The 17,324-nt window shown below is 42.8% G+C and overlaps 1 protein-coding gene across 6 annotated transcripts in view; it reads right to left on the minus strand.

The window, feature by feature from the left end:
• Positions 1 to 17,324, minus strand: part of RARB (retinoic acid receptor beta) — a 338,077-nt gene that overhangs the window by 56,267 nt on the left and 264,486 nt on the right. For all 6 annotated transcript variants that reach the window (XM_081164729.1, XM_081164730.1, XM_081164728.1 and 3 more), the window contains one exon: positions 12,935 to 13,083. In XM_081164729.1, the coding sequence (XP_081020855.1) occupies positions 12,935 to 13,083 (149 nt within the window). The remainder of the gene's footprint in view (positions 1 to 12,934; positions 13,084 to 17,324) is intronic.

The following is a 17,324-nucleotide window of genomic DNA, read 5'->3' on the forward strand; positions in this document are numbered from 1 at the left end:
TCTAACAAGGACCAAACATAAATGCAGTGGCAAACAATTGAGTAAGACGTGAACTAGGTAAAGGTAAAGGGACCCCTGACCATTAGGTCCAGTCGTGGCTGACTCTGGGGTTGCGGTGCTCATCTCGCTTTATTGGCCGAGGGAGCCGGAGTACAGCTCCAGGGTCATGTGGCCAGCATGACTAAGCCGCTTCTGGCAAACCAGAGCAGTGCACGGAAACGCCGTTTACCTTCCCGCCGGAGCGGTACCTATTTATCTACTTGCACTTTGATGTGCTTTCGAACTGCTAGGTTGGCAGGAGCAGGGACCGAGCAACAGGAGCTCACCCCGTCGCGGGGGTTCGAACTGCCAACCTTCTGATCGGCAAGTCCTAGGCTCTGTGGTTTAACCCACAGCGTCACCCGCGTCCCATAGATGTAAACTACTCTCAGTTAAATCAAAACCCATCTGAATTTTGAGACACTTGTCTACAATAAGAATATTGGGGGGGAGAAAATATGAGTTCATGAACATACTGGTTCTTCAAAAAAACTTTCAAATAAGTATTGATAAAATGAGTAAAACAACAAGAAGAACACACTTCTCTCTTTGCAAAATCTGCTAAAATACTTGAAACTCTTTGGAAACACCAGATGGGAAACTTCACCAACTTAATATCAGTAGGAGAGATCTGAAAGAAGCTCTGATCTAAGAAAGAAGTAAGACCCCTAGACCTCTGCATGCCAAATACAGCGATGAATCATCTTTTCTTTTTAAAAAATATATTCAAGACACTCTAACCTAATTTAGGTAGGGCTAGACCTCTAACCCACTGAACTCGTAAACTGTCACAATCTGCAATTGTGCCCCAACCACCAGCTAGCACTTTTCCTGTAGACTATCCACTGTTAACTGCTCTTCGTTTTTCTTCCTCCAGGGCCTCAGGATTTATACCACCAATTAAGACAATAATGAGTGCCCTAGGCTGACCTCCCAGGAGTAAGAATTAATTAAGCACAGTATTTCTTACTAAAGAATGACACTTTCCCAAACCATTTATGTAGCTGCTCTCCCCCACCCACCCAGATATGATTGCATTCCCATTCCATACTCCCAAATTATTATCTCCAAACTAGTGCAACGTTTCTTCAGTGCACATTTTCCCAGCACATTGTAAAGTTTTACATCTTTTGGGTTCAAGAACGCTTAAAATGAATTTAAGTATACTTCCAAAAGCACCTGGTTTTTTTTTAAAGGAGTGTAAAGCAAAATTTGGTAAGCAGATGTTTAAGTATAGATGAACAAATTACATTATGATCCAGGGTCTTTTCTCAATGTAACTTGTTTAAGCCCTCAAGCCACTGAGCATTTGTGGAGTTATTTGAAACTCATGACGCCTTCTGTTGCTTTTTTGAAACCTGTCTTTGGTGTCGTCGTCCCCCCTTCAATCATTTTAGGCTAAAGGCTGCTAAGGAAAAGACAGGTTTAAATGTGTACATTTGCTAAAGACTTGGACCTCTCCCACCTTCACTTCAATTTTGTTCACTATTTCTCAGGGCAGGCATTATTGAAGTAACAGCCCAATATTCTCAGAACAACCTCAGTCTTCAGAGCATTGTCCCAAAAAATATCTCACCCTGTAACAAAAAGCAGAGTAAAGAAGCAACTTATCTGAAAAAAAAAACTTTGACTTCCTTATACTCCTCAGTACCAAATGCAGCGATGAATTCTTGCTTCTTCAGGGGAAAAAAATCACTGCACTCTAATCAAACTATACTGGCACTACTGGACTCTTATAGAAAAGAGGGATTAAAATGCTTAAGTTTATTACCCCTTTGTAAGCCACACAACATTTTGTTTTTAGAACTATTTAAGAAGTAGAGAAGTAATAAAACGGTGGGGTGGATAGCTTACCCTCAACATTTCTCCAATGAAAATAGGGATGTCCAGAGGAAAAGCGGGACATTCCAGGATCAAATCAGAAACCAAAACAGCTTCTGTAAATCTGAGACTGTCCCTGGAAAATAGGGTCTGCTATTGTGGCATGGAGGTGCTGCTGTTCATTATCACATAAACATACCAATGGCTGCCTTGTCTTTTGCAGAAGTATGGCTTATAACAGTTTTTCTGTATTAGTTCAGTAAACTGTGCCCTACAGGCTGACGACAAACAGACTATGAAGTCAAATCAGCAAACTGGGTCATTTCTGGGATCCATTTAATGAAGAAGCTGCTTCAACCCCATTAGCTGCTGTTTTTTAGGAAGCTTCCTCAAAAACCCTTTTAATTTGCAACAGAAAGTGCTTGCCTTTTTACCAGTCAGTATTTACACACACAACACAGAGACTACCATGTTCTGGTCATGCACGCTGCAGAGCCTGCAGCACTCTTCGATTGTAAAGGAACTAATGAGATATATATGCAAGATCAATAGGCAAAGAAGCAAGTTAGAGGGTTTCTTCAAAATAATGTAATCAAACAATTAAAGAGCTCCAGTATGCTACATGTGTAAACAATCACCTCACTGTATGTGTCTTAAGGACCTCAGGTCCAAACTACATGTTACTTTGCCTACATATTTGTGCCTTTAAAAAGTGCAGGGATTTTTTACACAAACTTCCAATACTAGGGGCCTCTCCTAAATTGGAATCCTAACTTTGTGACCTTTGTTGTGGGCAGTGGCGTAGCGTGGGTTGTCAGCACCCGGGGCAAGGCAAGTAATTTGCGCCCCCTAACCCGTGGATTTGCGCCCCCTAACCCGTGGATTTGCACCCCCTAACCCTAACCCCCAGGTGTTGCGCCCGGTGCGGCCGGCCCCCCCTGCACCCCCCACGCTACGCCACTGGTTGTGGGTTTGATCTGCATCAGGCTCTCCACTCCTGCAATTTGTGTGGGATGGGGAAACTTCAACTGAAGCTCCCCCCCCCAAAAAAACCCCCAAAATGCCCACTGTAGTGCGGGGGAGCCCAAACTAGACCAGGACTACAGCGGGAGCTAAAGAGTTAAATCCTCCTACATGTCCCTCCCATCCCGGAGTCCTGATCCACATTGGCATTTTGTGCAAACAAACAGGTCATGGGGAAAAGAAAGTGAACCCTCTTTGAATTCTGCGGTCTTACATATGACGATATATTAAACAAACATGTGTTCCTTAGCAGGTCTTAAAATTATGTAAATATAACCTCAGATGAATAATAACACATGACGTATAACACCGTGTCATCATTTATTTAACCGAAATAAAACCAAAATGGAAAAGCCAGAAACTAAGTACAGTGGTACCTCGGGTTAAGTACTTAATTCGTTCCGGAGGTCCGTTCTTAACCTGAAACTGTTCTTAACCTGAAGCACCACTTTAGTTAATGGGGCCTCCTGCTGCACAATTTCTGTTCTCATCCTGAAGCAAAGTTATTAACCTGAGGTAATATTTCTGGGTTAGCGGAGTCTGTAACCTGAAGCGTATGTAACCTGAAGTGTATGTAACCCGAAGTACCACTGTACCTTATGATTCAATTGCTTGTAGAACCACCTTTAGCAGCAATAACTTGAAGTAATCGTTTTCTGTAGGACAATCTCTCACATCACTGTGGAGGAATTTTGGCCCACTCTTCTTTACAACGTTACTTCCGTTCATTGAGGTTTGCTGGCATTTGTTTACGCACAGCTCTCTTAAGGTCTTGCACAGCATTTCAACTGTGTTGAGGTCTGGACTTTGACTGGGCCATTGCAACACCTTGATTCTTTTCTTTTTCAGCCATTCTGTTATAGATTTGCTGGTGCGCTTGGGATCCTTGTCCTGTTTCATGACCCAATTTCAGCCACACTTCAGCTGTGGGGCAGACGGCCTCGCATTTGACTGCAGAATACTTTGGTATACAGAGGAGTTCATGGTTGACGCAATGACTGCAAAGTTCCCAAGTCCTGCAGCTGCAAAACAAACCCAAATCATCACCCTTCCACCACCGTGCTTGACAGTTGGTATGAGGTGCTTGTGCTGATATGCTGTGTTTGGGTTTCGCCAAATGTGGTGCTGTGCGTTATGGCCAAACATCTCCACTTTGGTCTTGTCTCTCCAAAGGATACTGCTCCAGAAATCTTGTGGTTTGTTCAGATGCAACTTTGCAAACCTAATCCGTGCTGCCGCCATGTTCTTTTTAGAGAGGCTTTCTCCTGGCAACCCTTTGAAACAAACCATACTTATTCCGTCCATTTCTAATTGTATTTTCATGAACTTTAACATTTAACATGCTAACTGAAGCCTCTAGGGCCTGAGATGTAACTACTGGGTTTTTTTGCAATTTCTCTGAGCATTGCATGGTCTGACCTTGGGATGAATTTGCTGAGACGTCCACTCCTGGGAAGATTGGCAACTGTCTCAAATGTTTTCCACTTTTGAATAATCTTTCTCATTTAGAATGATAGACTTAAAATTGGTTGGCATTGTGTTAAAACACACCTGAATGCCAAACTGCTAAAACTTCAGCTTTTATAGAGGTTGGCACACTTACTGATAATCAATTAAGCAAGCACATTTGATTAGCAGCACCAGTCTGCTACTTGCCCTCTTTATTTCCTATGGAAGCAGTAAGCGTGTACTTAGTTTTCCACACGTTTTCTCCATTTTGGCTTTATTTCTGTTAAATAAATTATGACATGGTGTAATATGTCATGTGCTGTTGTTCATCTGAGGTTGTATTTACCTATTTTTAAGATCTGCTAAGGAACAGATGATTGTTATTACGTCTTCAAATGTAAAACCACTGAATTCAAAGGGAGTGCACATTCTTTTCCCCATTACTGTATGTAACAAAAATAATGCGTGTATTTGTCCTCATATGGCATAATTCTTTCTACCATGTTTTGAGTTTGTATGTAGTCCACAGAGACGTGTATATTTTTCTGACAGCCTAGTCTGAATACTTTATGCCAGAGGTTTTCAACCTGTTTGGCTCCACAGTTCCCTTGAACAACTACATTTTTTTCTGAGTCATCCCTGTGGGACTTGGGAGCCCAGTTATGGCTCCCCTTCCCTGCAGAACAGGCATCCTCTCACCCTTTTTCAAACACCCTCCCTTGTGGAGTGTTCCCTCCAGATGTTGCCTCCACCTACCAGCAGAACCAGACAGATAGTTGGACGGCACTATGTTGGCTGCTCATAGCACTATGTCGGCTACTTCTCTCACTACTTAGAATAAAGGACTGAGAGTGCTATCTGATGCATATTTACTCTTAAGTCCCATTGTACAGACTCGAGTTCACTCAAGTAAATGTGCATAGGACTGCAGTCTGGGGAAATGGTCTATAGTAGGGTTTCCCAAACTTGGGCCTCCAGCTGTTTCTAGACCAGGCATAGGCAAACTCGGCCCTCCAGATATTTTGGGACTACAACTCCCATCATCCCTGACCACTGGTCCTGTTAGCTAGGGATCATGGGAGTTGTAGTCCCCAAACATCTGGAGGGCCGAGTTTGCCTATGCCTGTGCTAGACTACAACTCCCATCATCCATAGCTAGCAGGACCAGTGGTCAGGGATGATGGGAACTGCAGTCCAAAAACACCTGGAGACCCAAGTTTGGGGAACCCTGGTCTCAAGGCACTTATAGGCAATTCTACTTCTGCTGGTTTGGGTCTTCCCAGCAGTCCCAGAATGGGAGACCACACAGGAGGCTCATGTGTTCAGACTTCTCTGGAGGTAGAATGGGATCCAAGTGTGTGAAAATGTGTGAAAATGGGAAGCAAAAGCAGCTTTATCACTTATGCTTCTCTGGTACTTATATCTTTTTTAAGGCGGAAATTTTAGTGTGAGCTGATGCATACACAATGATGGTCACTTACTCCCTAATGTAAATTCAGTCTCATTTATTCAGTAGAAAGCTACCAAATACATTTCCCACATTTAGATTTGTGGCCATTTAAGATGGATTTCAAACCCAAACAAATTTGCCATGCCTGTTCATGAGGGAAGCTATTTATGTTAACAGCCTCACTCCTCAAAGTGCTGTTCTGTCACAAGCCCCATTAAAACTAATGGGGCTTGCACTATCACAGTGACTTGAGAATTGCAGCCTATGGCTTTTTCTAAACTAATCGGGCAGTGGGAAATGACAGCAAATGACATCCACTCCTACTTTAAGGGTCCTCTTCACTGCCAGGGAAAGTAAGCTATAAATGTACATCTGCCCCAACATGATTTAGATTCAGGGGGCAAAGGAGTCCATCTTTAATGATCAGAAGAAAAAAATAAACATGGCTGCAAAGAATGTTGCTTTGCAAATCTTGAGCTCCTGGGCCCACAGTGAAACGTGGAATACATTGATTTCTGAAAAGTTTCTAGTATCTGTAGAACCTGGTCATAAGACAAAATGTACAGATACGAACCTTCTATTTAGGGAAGAAATTAAGTCAATTTTTTTTTACTTTGCATCCACCCACCCCCAGAAAAATCCTCACCTCTCTGGAGAAATTCTTGCAGACACCCATGTTCTCCCTGATTTAAACAAACAAGGGTTTTCTTAGGAAAACGGGAATTTGTTTAAAGATGTGTAAGAAAGAGAGAAATGAAATGACAGACCTCTGGTCAGTAAGTAATCATGAAGAACTGAGCAAGTGGGAACACAGGTACCTACGGGACCGCCTTTCCTGGTATGCCCCACGGAGGACCTCAAGGTCCATAAATAGCAACACCCTAGAGGTCCCGGGCCCTAAGGAAGTTAGATTAGCTTCAACCAGAGCCAGGGCCTTTTCAACTCTGGCTCCGGCCTCATGGAACGCTCTGTCTCATGAGACCAGGGCCCTGCAGGATCTGATTTCTTTCCGCATGGCCTGTAAGACAGAGTTGTTCCACCTTGCCTTTGGCTTGGAGCCAATTTGATGCCCTCCCCCCTCTTTCTTTTTTCTTTTTCTTTTCTCCTCCTGTGATGAGGCTGCATTTTAATGTTCTAATGTTGTATTTTAATCAACATGTTTTTACTATTGGTTGTTAGCCGCCCTGAGCCCGGTTTTGGCTGGGGAGGGCGGAGTATAAATAGAACTACTACTTCTTCTTCTTCTTCTTCTTCTTCTTCTTCTTCTTCTTCTTCTTCTTCTTCTTCTTCTTTAGAGAACTGGGTAAATTATAGCTGACATCACGAGACCCATGTCATAAACTTCATTTTTCCCTTTTCTTTTCAAGGTATCACCAGCCTTGACATGAAAGAACTTTTCTCAAAGAAATGGCAAATTTGCTCCATGAGACCTGTTTCTAGAAGCAAGGAAGACGAAGTCAGGTCTGATGATTTTAAAGCACTATGATGATTTCTGGCGGTTCCCTCCCTGTGAGAAGTGAGGTTACAGGGAACCAGGCAGAGGGCCTTCTCGGTAGTGGTGCCCGCCCTGTGGAACGCCCTCCCATCAGATGTCAAGGAAATAAACAACTATCTGACTTTTAGAAGACATCTGAAAGCAGCCCTGTTTAGGGAAGTTTTTAATGTTTGATGCTTTATCGTGTCTTTAATATTCTGTTGGGAGCCACCCAGAGTGGCTGAGGAAACCCAGCCAGACGGGCAGGGTATAAAACAACAACAACACAACACAGCCTGCCACTGTCTTTAAACTGCACCAAGAATTACAGCATGCAGTATTTATTTGTAGCTTTGTAAACAGAATGCTTCAGCCTGAAATACCAGGCCAAATGCTGTCAACGTAGGGTGAAAGCTATTCTTAAACAGTGATATCAGGACGTACAAGCCTAGCAATTGGAAATGTGCAATGATAAGGCAAACAACAGAGTATTATGCTCATTCTATGCTGTACCCTTTCCTAATCTGTCAGGACTGCTTATGGAAACTGATGGCTCTTCCCTACAAACGGAAAGCCTGAGGTCATATTTCAAGCCAGGGAGAATGCCCTTGGAATATTTAGTAGTCCAATATGGAATTCAATTTTGTTGGCTTGGAAGGGAACCATGGCCAGAGGCAAAATGACCGGTCACAAGGACACTGGGTGGTATTCTAGTTCAGAATTTTGATTTTTCTTAGTTTCCTGACATGGATAAGGGATAGCTGATGGGACAGAATTTGGTTTAGAGTTCAAAACTTCAGACTTCTAGGAGAACATCTTCACAGATAAGGAAGACCTTCCCATCAGGTCCTGCCCCTATAGAGCAGTTGCCAGGACTGAAGGTCCTGCCCTCAGCCCTTTCTAAGACTCCTCCTCTTTTGGATGCTCTCTGAGCAATCTCAAACTGTGTCTGCCCACCTCTGACCTCTGTGTCCTGCTCTCCAAATCTTGCATGTTCTTCAAGACCAGGGGGGAGAGGAGCTTCTCACAGCAGGAGACGGAGACCCCCTGGATTCTTCAACAATCTCTTGATCCTCCTCCTCTGAACTGCTCCCTGTCGCAGGTTTCTCCTGTTCACTAACCCCTGTTATCCCTTCAGCACCTTCTCCCAAGCTTGTCCCTCTGACCTCTCCTCAATGTCACACCACCAATCCCCAGGCTCTGAGCCTTACTCTTCTGGGCTTTTCCTGACAGTGACTGGTTGCAGCATGATCAGGTGACCCAACCAATCGGTCCTCTTGTGATTACTTTTAATTCCTATCATTTCCATATAGTATACACTTACCAAAAAAAAAGTACTTATTTGGCTGCATAGAGAGGCATCAAACACAGACAGACACGTAAATTTGCACAGCCCTTTTGCTCAGAATGCGGCAACATGGTTGCTTTTGACTTCTGTCCTAGGTGAAGCTTCATTAACAAAATATTTAATTGGGGATCCCGCTTTTTTGTTTAAGATTGACACCGGTGTGGGAAACAACTGTGTTTTGAATTTATGGGCGTTTTGTCCCCTAACCATCTACAAGAGACAGAGGGGCACCTCTGCTGTGAAAACAAATTTGCCGGCTCCCACTATAAAAATGTGAGCATCCTTTGTGCTTCCTGCAATTTTCTCCCTCCTTTTTTTGTCTTAAATTGCTCTAGGCAACTTTGCTACATACACAGCTTGTGCCAGAAATCCAGGCCGTGTGTTGCGACCAAAGGAATGTCGCCTTCTAACTGCTTAGAACAAGAGACAAGGCTCTAACAGACAGCTGAATCTGCCAGAGCATTGGTTGCTCCTATTCACCAGCACAATGCTGGCATTATTTGGGAAAGCAGACCCACTACACCCAAAGCCACCCCCCGCCACAGTCTTTTGCAGGCTGCTACAATGAAGAGTAAAGTCAGTAGCAAAGAGTGGGGCTTTCAGGAAGAGCCTTACAACTGCTGAGACCAGCGTTTTAATTCCCCCCCCCCCCACAAGCTGAAGGTCAAAAAGTGGACCAGAATAAAACAGCCTCTGGAACACGCTGTCTCTATCTAGGATATTAGCTTGACACAGAATCACAGAGTTGGAAGGGATCCTACAGGGCATTTAGTCCAACCCCCTGCAATACAGGAATCTCAACTGAAGCATCCATGAGACGGCCGTCCAACCTCTGCCTAAAAACCACTAAGGAAGGAGAGTTCACCACCTCCAGCCGAGTTCACTCCACTGTCGAACGGCACTAACCATCTGAAAGTTCTTCCTAATCTTTAGTCAGAATCTCCCTAGCATATTAGAATATGGTAATATTCTTTCCAACGCTAAATGGATATGCTTGTGCTTACAGAATAGGAGCCGCCCAGAGTGGCTGGGCAGCTAGCTAGCTAGCTATTTATTTATTTATTTATTGGCGCGTGCCAAGCAGGAGAACTTGGGTTGCATGCATTAGCACCCAGATCATGAATGGTAGGGATTCATGAACGATGTTACATGCATATAGGGACACGGATGGCACTGTGGTCTAAACCACTGAGCCTCTTGGGCCTGTCAATCAGAAGGTTGGCGGTTCGAATCCCCACGACAGTGTGAGCTCCCGTTGCTCTGTCCCTGCTCCTGACAAGCTAGCAGTTTGAAAGCTTGCCAGTGCAAGTAGATAAATAGGTACCACTGTGGCGAGAAGGTAAACGGCGTTTCTGTGTGCTCTGGCTTCCACCGCAGTGTCCCATTGCGCCAGAAGTAGTTTAGTCCTGCTAGCCACATGACCCGGAAAGCTGTCTGTGAACAAACGGCGGCTCCCTCTGCCTGAAAGCAAGATGAGTGCCACAACCCCATAGTTGCCTTTGACTGGACTTAGCCATCCAGGGGTCCTTTACCTTTTACCTTACATGCATATGCAAACAATGGACCTAAATGCAAAAGTCGTAGCTCAGTGGTAGAGCATTTGCTTTGCATGCAGAATGCCCCAGGTTCAATCTCTGGCATCTCCAGTGAGGGCTGTGACAGCTTCCTGTCTGAAACCCTAGAGAGCTGGCTGGACCTGGTCTGACTTCCTGTTTTCCGAATGACTTTTCTCAGAGGCACACTCCTTCAGCCCTTCTTACAAATTACCTTCTGTACTAACCCTGATAATGGGTGAGGGAGTGGATAGAGTGTTGGGCTAGCATCTGGGAGACCAGGGTTCAAATTCTGACTCAGGCATTAAGCTATTTGGGGAGGAATGACCTTGAGAAAGTACTTGTTCTTCAGTTTAATTTACCTCAGAGGGTTGTTGTGAGAATAATGTGTGCCACCTTTAGCTCTTTGGAGGAAAGGCAGGAAATAAACATAATAGAAAAATAGCAAATAAACAGGGCCCACAAGAAAGCACAGTTCTGCCGATTCCCTAGGAATGAACATGAAGTTGCAGTTTTCAAAAATCTGCCGTGCTCTTGGGAATCCTAACTTAAAAGACAGTTTTTAACCTTGAAGATGTACTAATAACTCACCAATTCACTTCTTCCCAATGATCTAATTTGGATATTTAAGCAATCTGGTGTCCAACATTTTCAATACATCCTGGTAAACTGCGGGCATATTAATGTCAGGGATTGAAAAATAATACAATTTATTCCTAGCCATTATTCACACAGCCTCATTAACACCATATGGCATTTTATTGCAGGTTTTAAAATATTCCATGCTCGGAAGATAGAGTTGCACAAAATCAGATGAGAATAGGCTGTAGGGAACAGCTGAAGAAGAATTATTGTCGATGAAGATGGGGTTAAGGAAGGCCAAAGGGAAAAGTGTTTGGTGGAGCAAAAGAAGGAAATTCTCAGTTCGGAGGGATTACTGCAAGACAAAGCGACTTACGACAAGATCTCAGGGCGAGGGGGTGGGGGAAAATGATACAGAAGAGGTTGAGTTAATCAAGATGAGAGAAGACCAATTTGCTGACAAGTGCTTTTGCGAAGAGCCTGAGCTATGGAGTATTTGGGTCGTGATAAAGCGGAAGAAGCTGCTCATATCCTTATCTGAAGTCAATGAGAGTGTTTCAATTGACTTCGCCAGGCGTTGGACTAGCTCCTGAGAATGATTACAGGTGCATGTCAATGAAACAGCAAGGCTGCCAAGGAGGTAATAGAACTGCTTGCGGAAATCAAAACCCAGAAAGAGTCTCTGCATTTTCAGCTTTTAAGGGAGTTTACTTGACTGGAGATGGGATTACTACAGCTCACGGTCTGCAAAAGCATCACAGAAGCATAGGATTTGATAAAATTCAATTTGGAAGAAAGAGGTATGGCAGGAATACGCTAAGCCCAGAGCAACCTGCAGGCTCCAAGAATTATCCATCTACATACAGTGTTGGCGAAGCAGGAGCAAAACAAGAAAGGGATGCAAATCATAGGTAGAAGAACACAAAGAATTCTGTAAAATGGACGTGCATCAGGCAAGAGGTAAAAGGAATCTCTGCAAGGTTCAGTTGGTGCAGGCATTTGGGATGTGTGGGCAGGAAGATGAAGGATAAAAAATACATGCTATTTTTTGATGCTATAAGATTGTATGTTCCAGGCTGCTATCCTATGCCTATTTAGTTGGAAGTGAATTCTCCTTAACTCAACAAAGCTTACAATGCATAGGATGGTACTGTTGGACACATCAGGTGTCATAAACTGATGAAAAATTGGTTGTTTCAGTCCAAATATATTTACCTAGACACCTACCCACACCCAAGTGATCTCTGTGAGATTACAACTACCTGTTGATTGAAGAGACAGTAAGATATTGACTTTTTAACCCAGACCAACTGGGCATCAAGGACAATAGCAAATCAATGTAAACTTCAAAAGGTTCATGCATATTCACACACAGACAGACACACTCATGCAATATTTTCTAGCTAATGCTTCTGATGCCATATAACACTCACAGCTGCTATATGGAATCAGCAGCATTAGCTAGAAGACCTGATCCTTACAGCACAATCCTATCCATGTCTACTCCAAAGGAAGTCCCATGGAGTTGAATGGGATTGATATAGGACTGCAGTGTTAACCCAGTTTTCCTACAGACAACACCCAAAGATGAAAGTGTGGTATCCTTAAACAAGTTTGAAAACCAAATAGGCAAACATTGTTTCCTACGAAGGTTTAATGTTTAGCTTCCACTGTGATATGTGGCCTTCAGAACAGAATTTTACTTTAGCTGTGTCGAGCCACTGAGTTTGCCATTATTGCATCTAAGTGTTTCTTCTCCTGCTGGCACAACGCTTGAAGTTGTGCTTTTATTGATGCGCCATGTCAAGGTCTGTGCGTAGCGCAAATTATATAAACAACAACAGCAGCAACTGAAAGGAGCCTGTGAGTTTACATAACGGCAACCCTGGGTCTGCAACAATTCAGCACGGCTTCAACTAAGTGATCCATAATAAGCAGCATGGAAGTACCAAGCCTTCAGGGACGATGCAAAAGTTGAAAACAGAGGAGAGCTGGGGTGAACTAAATGATGGGGGAAGATAAGCCCTTTTGAAGTTTTGCTCACGATACAAAAGAAACAGAAGGGGACAATGAAATAGCCCTCAGACAGGACAACAGAGGCCATGGATGGAAAAGACCACTTGATCCAGGTTTCCCCCCCAACCTGTTCAACCCATTTTACCAGCAAAGTTTACCAGGGAGGCCTGGAGACTCACCTTACATCCCTCACAAGCACTGACGCCATAGTGATATCCAGAAGATTTGTCCTGACAAACGAAGCAGGGTTTGTAAACACGAGGAGGAGGAAGCGGGGAAGGCGGGCTGGGAACAAGTTCTTCAGAACTGGTGCTCTGAGTTTCAATTGCTACAAAGAAAGGGAGAGAAGGACGTTTTTAGTGCATTCAGATATTGGCTTTGTCATATGCCACCAGCTGATCCACGCAACAGATCTCCCATTTCAAACGTAACTTTTTCTGGGAGCTGCAACATTTAAGACAGATAATTACATTGGGCCAGTCCAGACATTCAAAACCATCTCTATTAATGTGCCCACTCTGTCCTTCCAGGAAGCATTCATGCGCAGAGCATAATAAATCCCCTGAGCTGCCTGTGGGCTGAGCTTTGCACGCCTGCTTTGTAGAGTGTTGCGAAAACCAGCAAGTGCTTCATTCATTTAATTTATTTGGACCCTGTTTGTCCCCCCAGAAATAGGCCAAGGTGACTAACAACATCATACTGTAATTAATATAATTATTTCAAAAGGCAATCAATGTGAACAAAATATCAGATTAAAAAATGCAACAGCCAAGCTGCAAATGAACTTTGAAATCAATACTGAAAACACATTAATTCAATTAAAAATTCAGAATGCATAAACAATATCAGTAAACAAGGGGATAATAAAATGCAACCCACGTTTTAGTCAAAAACTTAAACACTTTATGGTCTAGAGCATTAATTGAGAAATAACGTGACAAATTAGAATACAAAAAAAGACATTAAAGACACCTTCCATGAAAAGTGCCTGTGTTTGTGTGTGTGTGTGTGTGTGTGTGTGTGTGTGTGTGTGTGTCCACAAAAAAATATGGTTTGAATCTTCCTCCTATACAAAGTCTACTCTGGAAAGTCTTGGGGCTTGCAGGGACGGACTTTGGTGATCTTTCATAATATGGCATCCTATGCAAGGTCAACATTTGGCACCCCCAAAGGGATCTTTTGAATTATGGACCTTTTCAATTTTGCAACCCCTCACAATTTTGCCGTCCCACACAGCCCTAAATCCGTTGTTGCCAACAGTCTACATCAAGAAACATAACATAGACAATACTTTCTATTTTTTCTGATAGGCTGACTAAATTGGAAACTATATGTAAGCTCTGAATTGAAACATTATTATTGTTTTATAAGTTGTGCTTCTTTGTTTCTCAGTTTGATCCTTTTACAGGGTTCTGTATGTTTTGTGGCATTTTATGCATTGTGGTTTGCTGTTACTTTTATTGATTATAGATTGGTATTTCTTTATTGTGGTTGGACCTGTTTAATTATTTGCTGATGTTTAATTTTACTGTTTGCTATTAGATTCTGATGGGTTGTTGAATGTTGCTTTGTTTGATATAAGTTGTTTATTTCAAAGTTATTGTGACTTCTATATTGGATAAGGATTGTTACTATTAATGTTTGATGTTTTATTATGACTTTATGTCTTACAAGCCGCCCAGAGTGGCTTGGGCAACCCAGCGATATAGGCGGGGTATAAATGAAATATATCATCATCATCATCATGGTTACTTGAAAATAAATTAATATATGTTATTTTAAGCACTCCAGCAGCAAATGGACTAGAACAGAGGTAGGGAGCCTGTGGCCTTCTAGATGTTGTTGGATTCCAACACCCATCAGCCCCAATCAGCATGACTGGTGGTTAGGGATGATAGGAGTTGGAGTTTAACAACATCTGGAGGGCCACAGGTTCCCCATCTCTGGAGCAGATCACACAAACCTTTGGCTAAATGAGCCAAAGCTACCGTAGGCTAGAGCCAGCAGAAACCATGAGAACTATGCACAACTAATAAACACAGTAATAGCGAAATATTCACAGAGCCCCAATACCTTGTAATCCTGTCATGTAAAACCTGCCCACTCATCTCAGGTCAATACAGATAAAAGGGATGCACTCGTTTCATGGCAAATGAACAAACAGTATCAAATTTGCAACAATGCTGATGGTATTATGAAAGAAGTGTATGTCTGGTTCTCATGTATTTAGAACTACAGTGGTACCTCAGTTTTTGAATGTAATCCATTCCGGAAGGCCGTTCGAGTTCCGAAATGTTCGAAAACTGAAAACTCTGACAGCTAGGCCTCAGGATCTTGCACTGAGCGGAAGCCGCATGGCATGTTCGACTTCTGAGGCGTGTTCGAAAACTGAAGCATTTACTTCCGGGTTTATGGCATTCGAAAACCGAAATGTTCGTCAATGGAGACGTTCGAAAACCGAGGTACCACTGTAATGTATTATATACTGTTTTTCTGGGCTGCACCACTTAAAACCACAGTGGAAGGTGGGAAGAGTTGCACATTTGAACAATCCTCTGAACACACAAAGAACACCTCCCAAACTTAGAAAACGAAGGATGGGAAGACTAGACTGGATTATTTAATCTTCTTTTCTATGAGCAGGAAAGGCACTGACTCATTTTATTCTGCACCCACCTACAACATGGTATTGTCTTTTAAGACAGAAATTGCCAAAGTGGTGCCTTCTATAACTCCCACTAGCTCCATCCAGCATGGTCAACCATCAGTGATTATGGGAGCTGTGGAGCAAACCATATTGAAAGCAATATTTAGGCTATCTCTTGGTCTGGGAAGATAGCACTGGTCTCTTCCTGTCCACCGTGTATGTCTGTGTAGACTGGGTCTTGGTCCTGCTTCCCGAAAACCAAAGTATTATCTTCACAATTACGTAAAATGTTTTCCAGAATGTAAACATCAATGCACTCCATTCCTACAACATGCTGAAGAATGGCATACGTTCTCATGATGCAAAGTACCAACATCTGCACCAACCATAAAAAATGTCACAGAAAACTATATGACACTGCCAGTAATATTATAGGGGCACCATAAAACTATACACATATTTAGGATTTTGGTGCCTAAAATCCATAATTTTTTCAATTCCCTGTGGATATGCAACATATGTTCTTATTTTGCTGTTTCTTGGGGCATTTTGACACTAAAAGGTAGTGCTGAGGCTCTCTGGAGTTATTTTGCCAAAAGAGAATGATTTAAGTGTGGAAGACAAAACTCAACTTGCCTTCTAGCTGTGACGTGTTTTATATTCGCAGTAGAAACTGAATTAAGCATAAATAGATGTAAACCTTAAGCATAAAAAAACCCAACCTTAGGCAAAATAGCTAGGTTTGTCTGATGATTCAGAGAAATGGCAAAGCTTTTTATGTAGCAAAAAGACAAGAGCAAAACCTCTACAGAGACTCAAGTATTGGCCTCATGGGACATTCTTCTATTGAAAAACAAATACCGATTCAGATTTGCAGTATATTATATCTGCCACATTTCTTAAATTCTGTCTTTTCATTGACCCCACGTTTCATCATTGGCTGCTGTTGATTACAATTCCAGAATGTCAGGGAGTTCTTTTTTTACAGATTTTTTTCTTTTTTTAAAAAAACACAAAACTTCAACAAACAGTACAACTGTATAACAGTTACAAAGTTCAGTCGGTAAGTACAAAGCGTCTCCACACACAGGTTGATGTTGGTGGATATGCCAGCATAAAACTAAGAAGTAGAAACCAAAGTATTTTTGAATTGGTCCCACTCTGATTTACCCTCTGCCACTTTATGGTGCTGTGTAAGATGCTCATACCCCATTCAGCTAACCCCGCCTTAGATGGTTTCTTTCTTGATTTCCAGCACCTAGAGATCTCAATTCTAGCTGCTGCCAGTAATAAGGAGATTCATTCTTCATGCACCAAAAGCAGACTGGAGGTGGTTTTCCTAGTCTAAAGTCAATGTTTGGCAGGTAATGGATTATCTCCTTAATCGCCCAGTCACAAAAGAGTTTAGGGCACCCCCACCACCTATGTAAGAAAATCCCTTTACAAACACACACACCCTCCACCATGGAGATGAGGCGGACTTGTGGATTTGAGATCATCTCTTGGCGTCTTGTGCCAACACAAGAGACTTTTGAGCCCTCCTTCCTAAATCTTATCCGAGGTGGTTATAAATAAGGATTGAGGCCACAGGTTTTCCCAGGCATGGCTATCCATCTGAATTCCTAAATCCCCCCTTCCATATATCTTTGAGGCTCTTTAAGTCACACATGGACACATCAATAAGCAATTTGTAAATCTCAAGAAGAATGGATGCAGCCAGGGGGGGCAGAGGGGAAGCTCCCCCCCCTAAATCGACAAAAATACATAGCAAACTGAGGTTCTGCTCCCCCAACAAAAGGCCTGCCCCCCCCAACAAAAATCCTGGCTATGCCCATGCTCAGAAGCAACCGCTTCAAGTATTGGTTAGGACAAGTGCAGGAAGCCTTAAATACCGTCAGCAAGTGAAGTCCTTCCTTCTGCTT

This window comes from Podarcis bocagei (assembly GCF_964188305.1).
Source record: "Podarcis bocagei genome assembly, chromosome: 12".
Classification (NCBI taxonomy): Eukaryota; Metazoa; Chordata; class Lepidosauria; order Squamata; family Lacertidae; genus Podarcis; species Podarcis bocagei.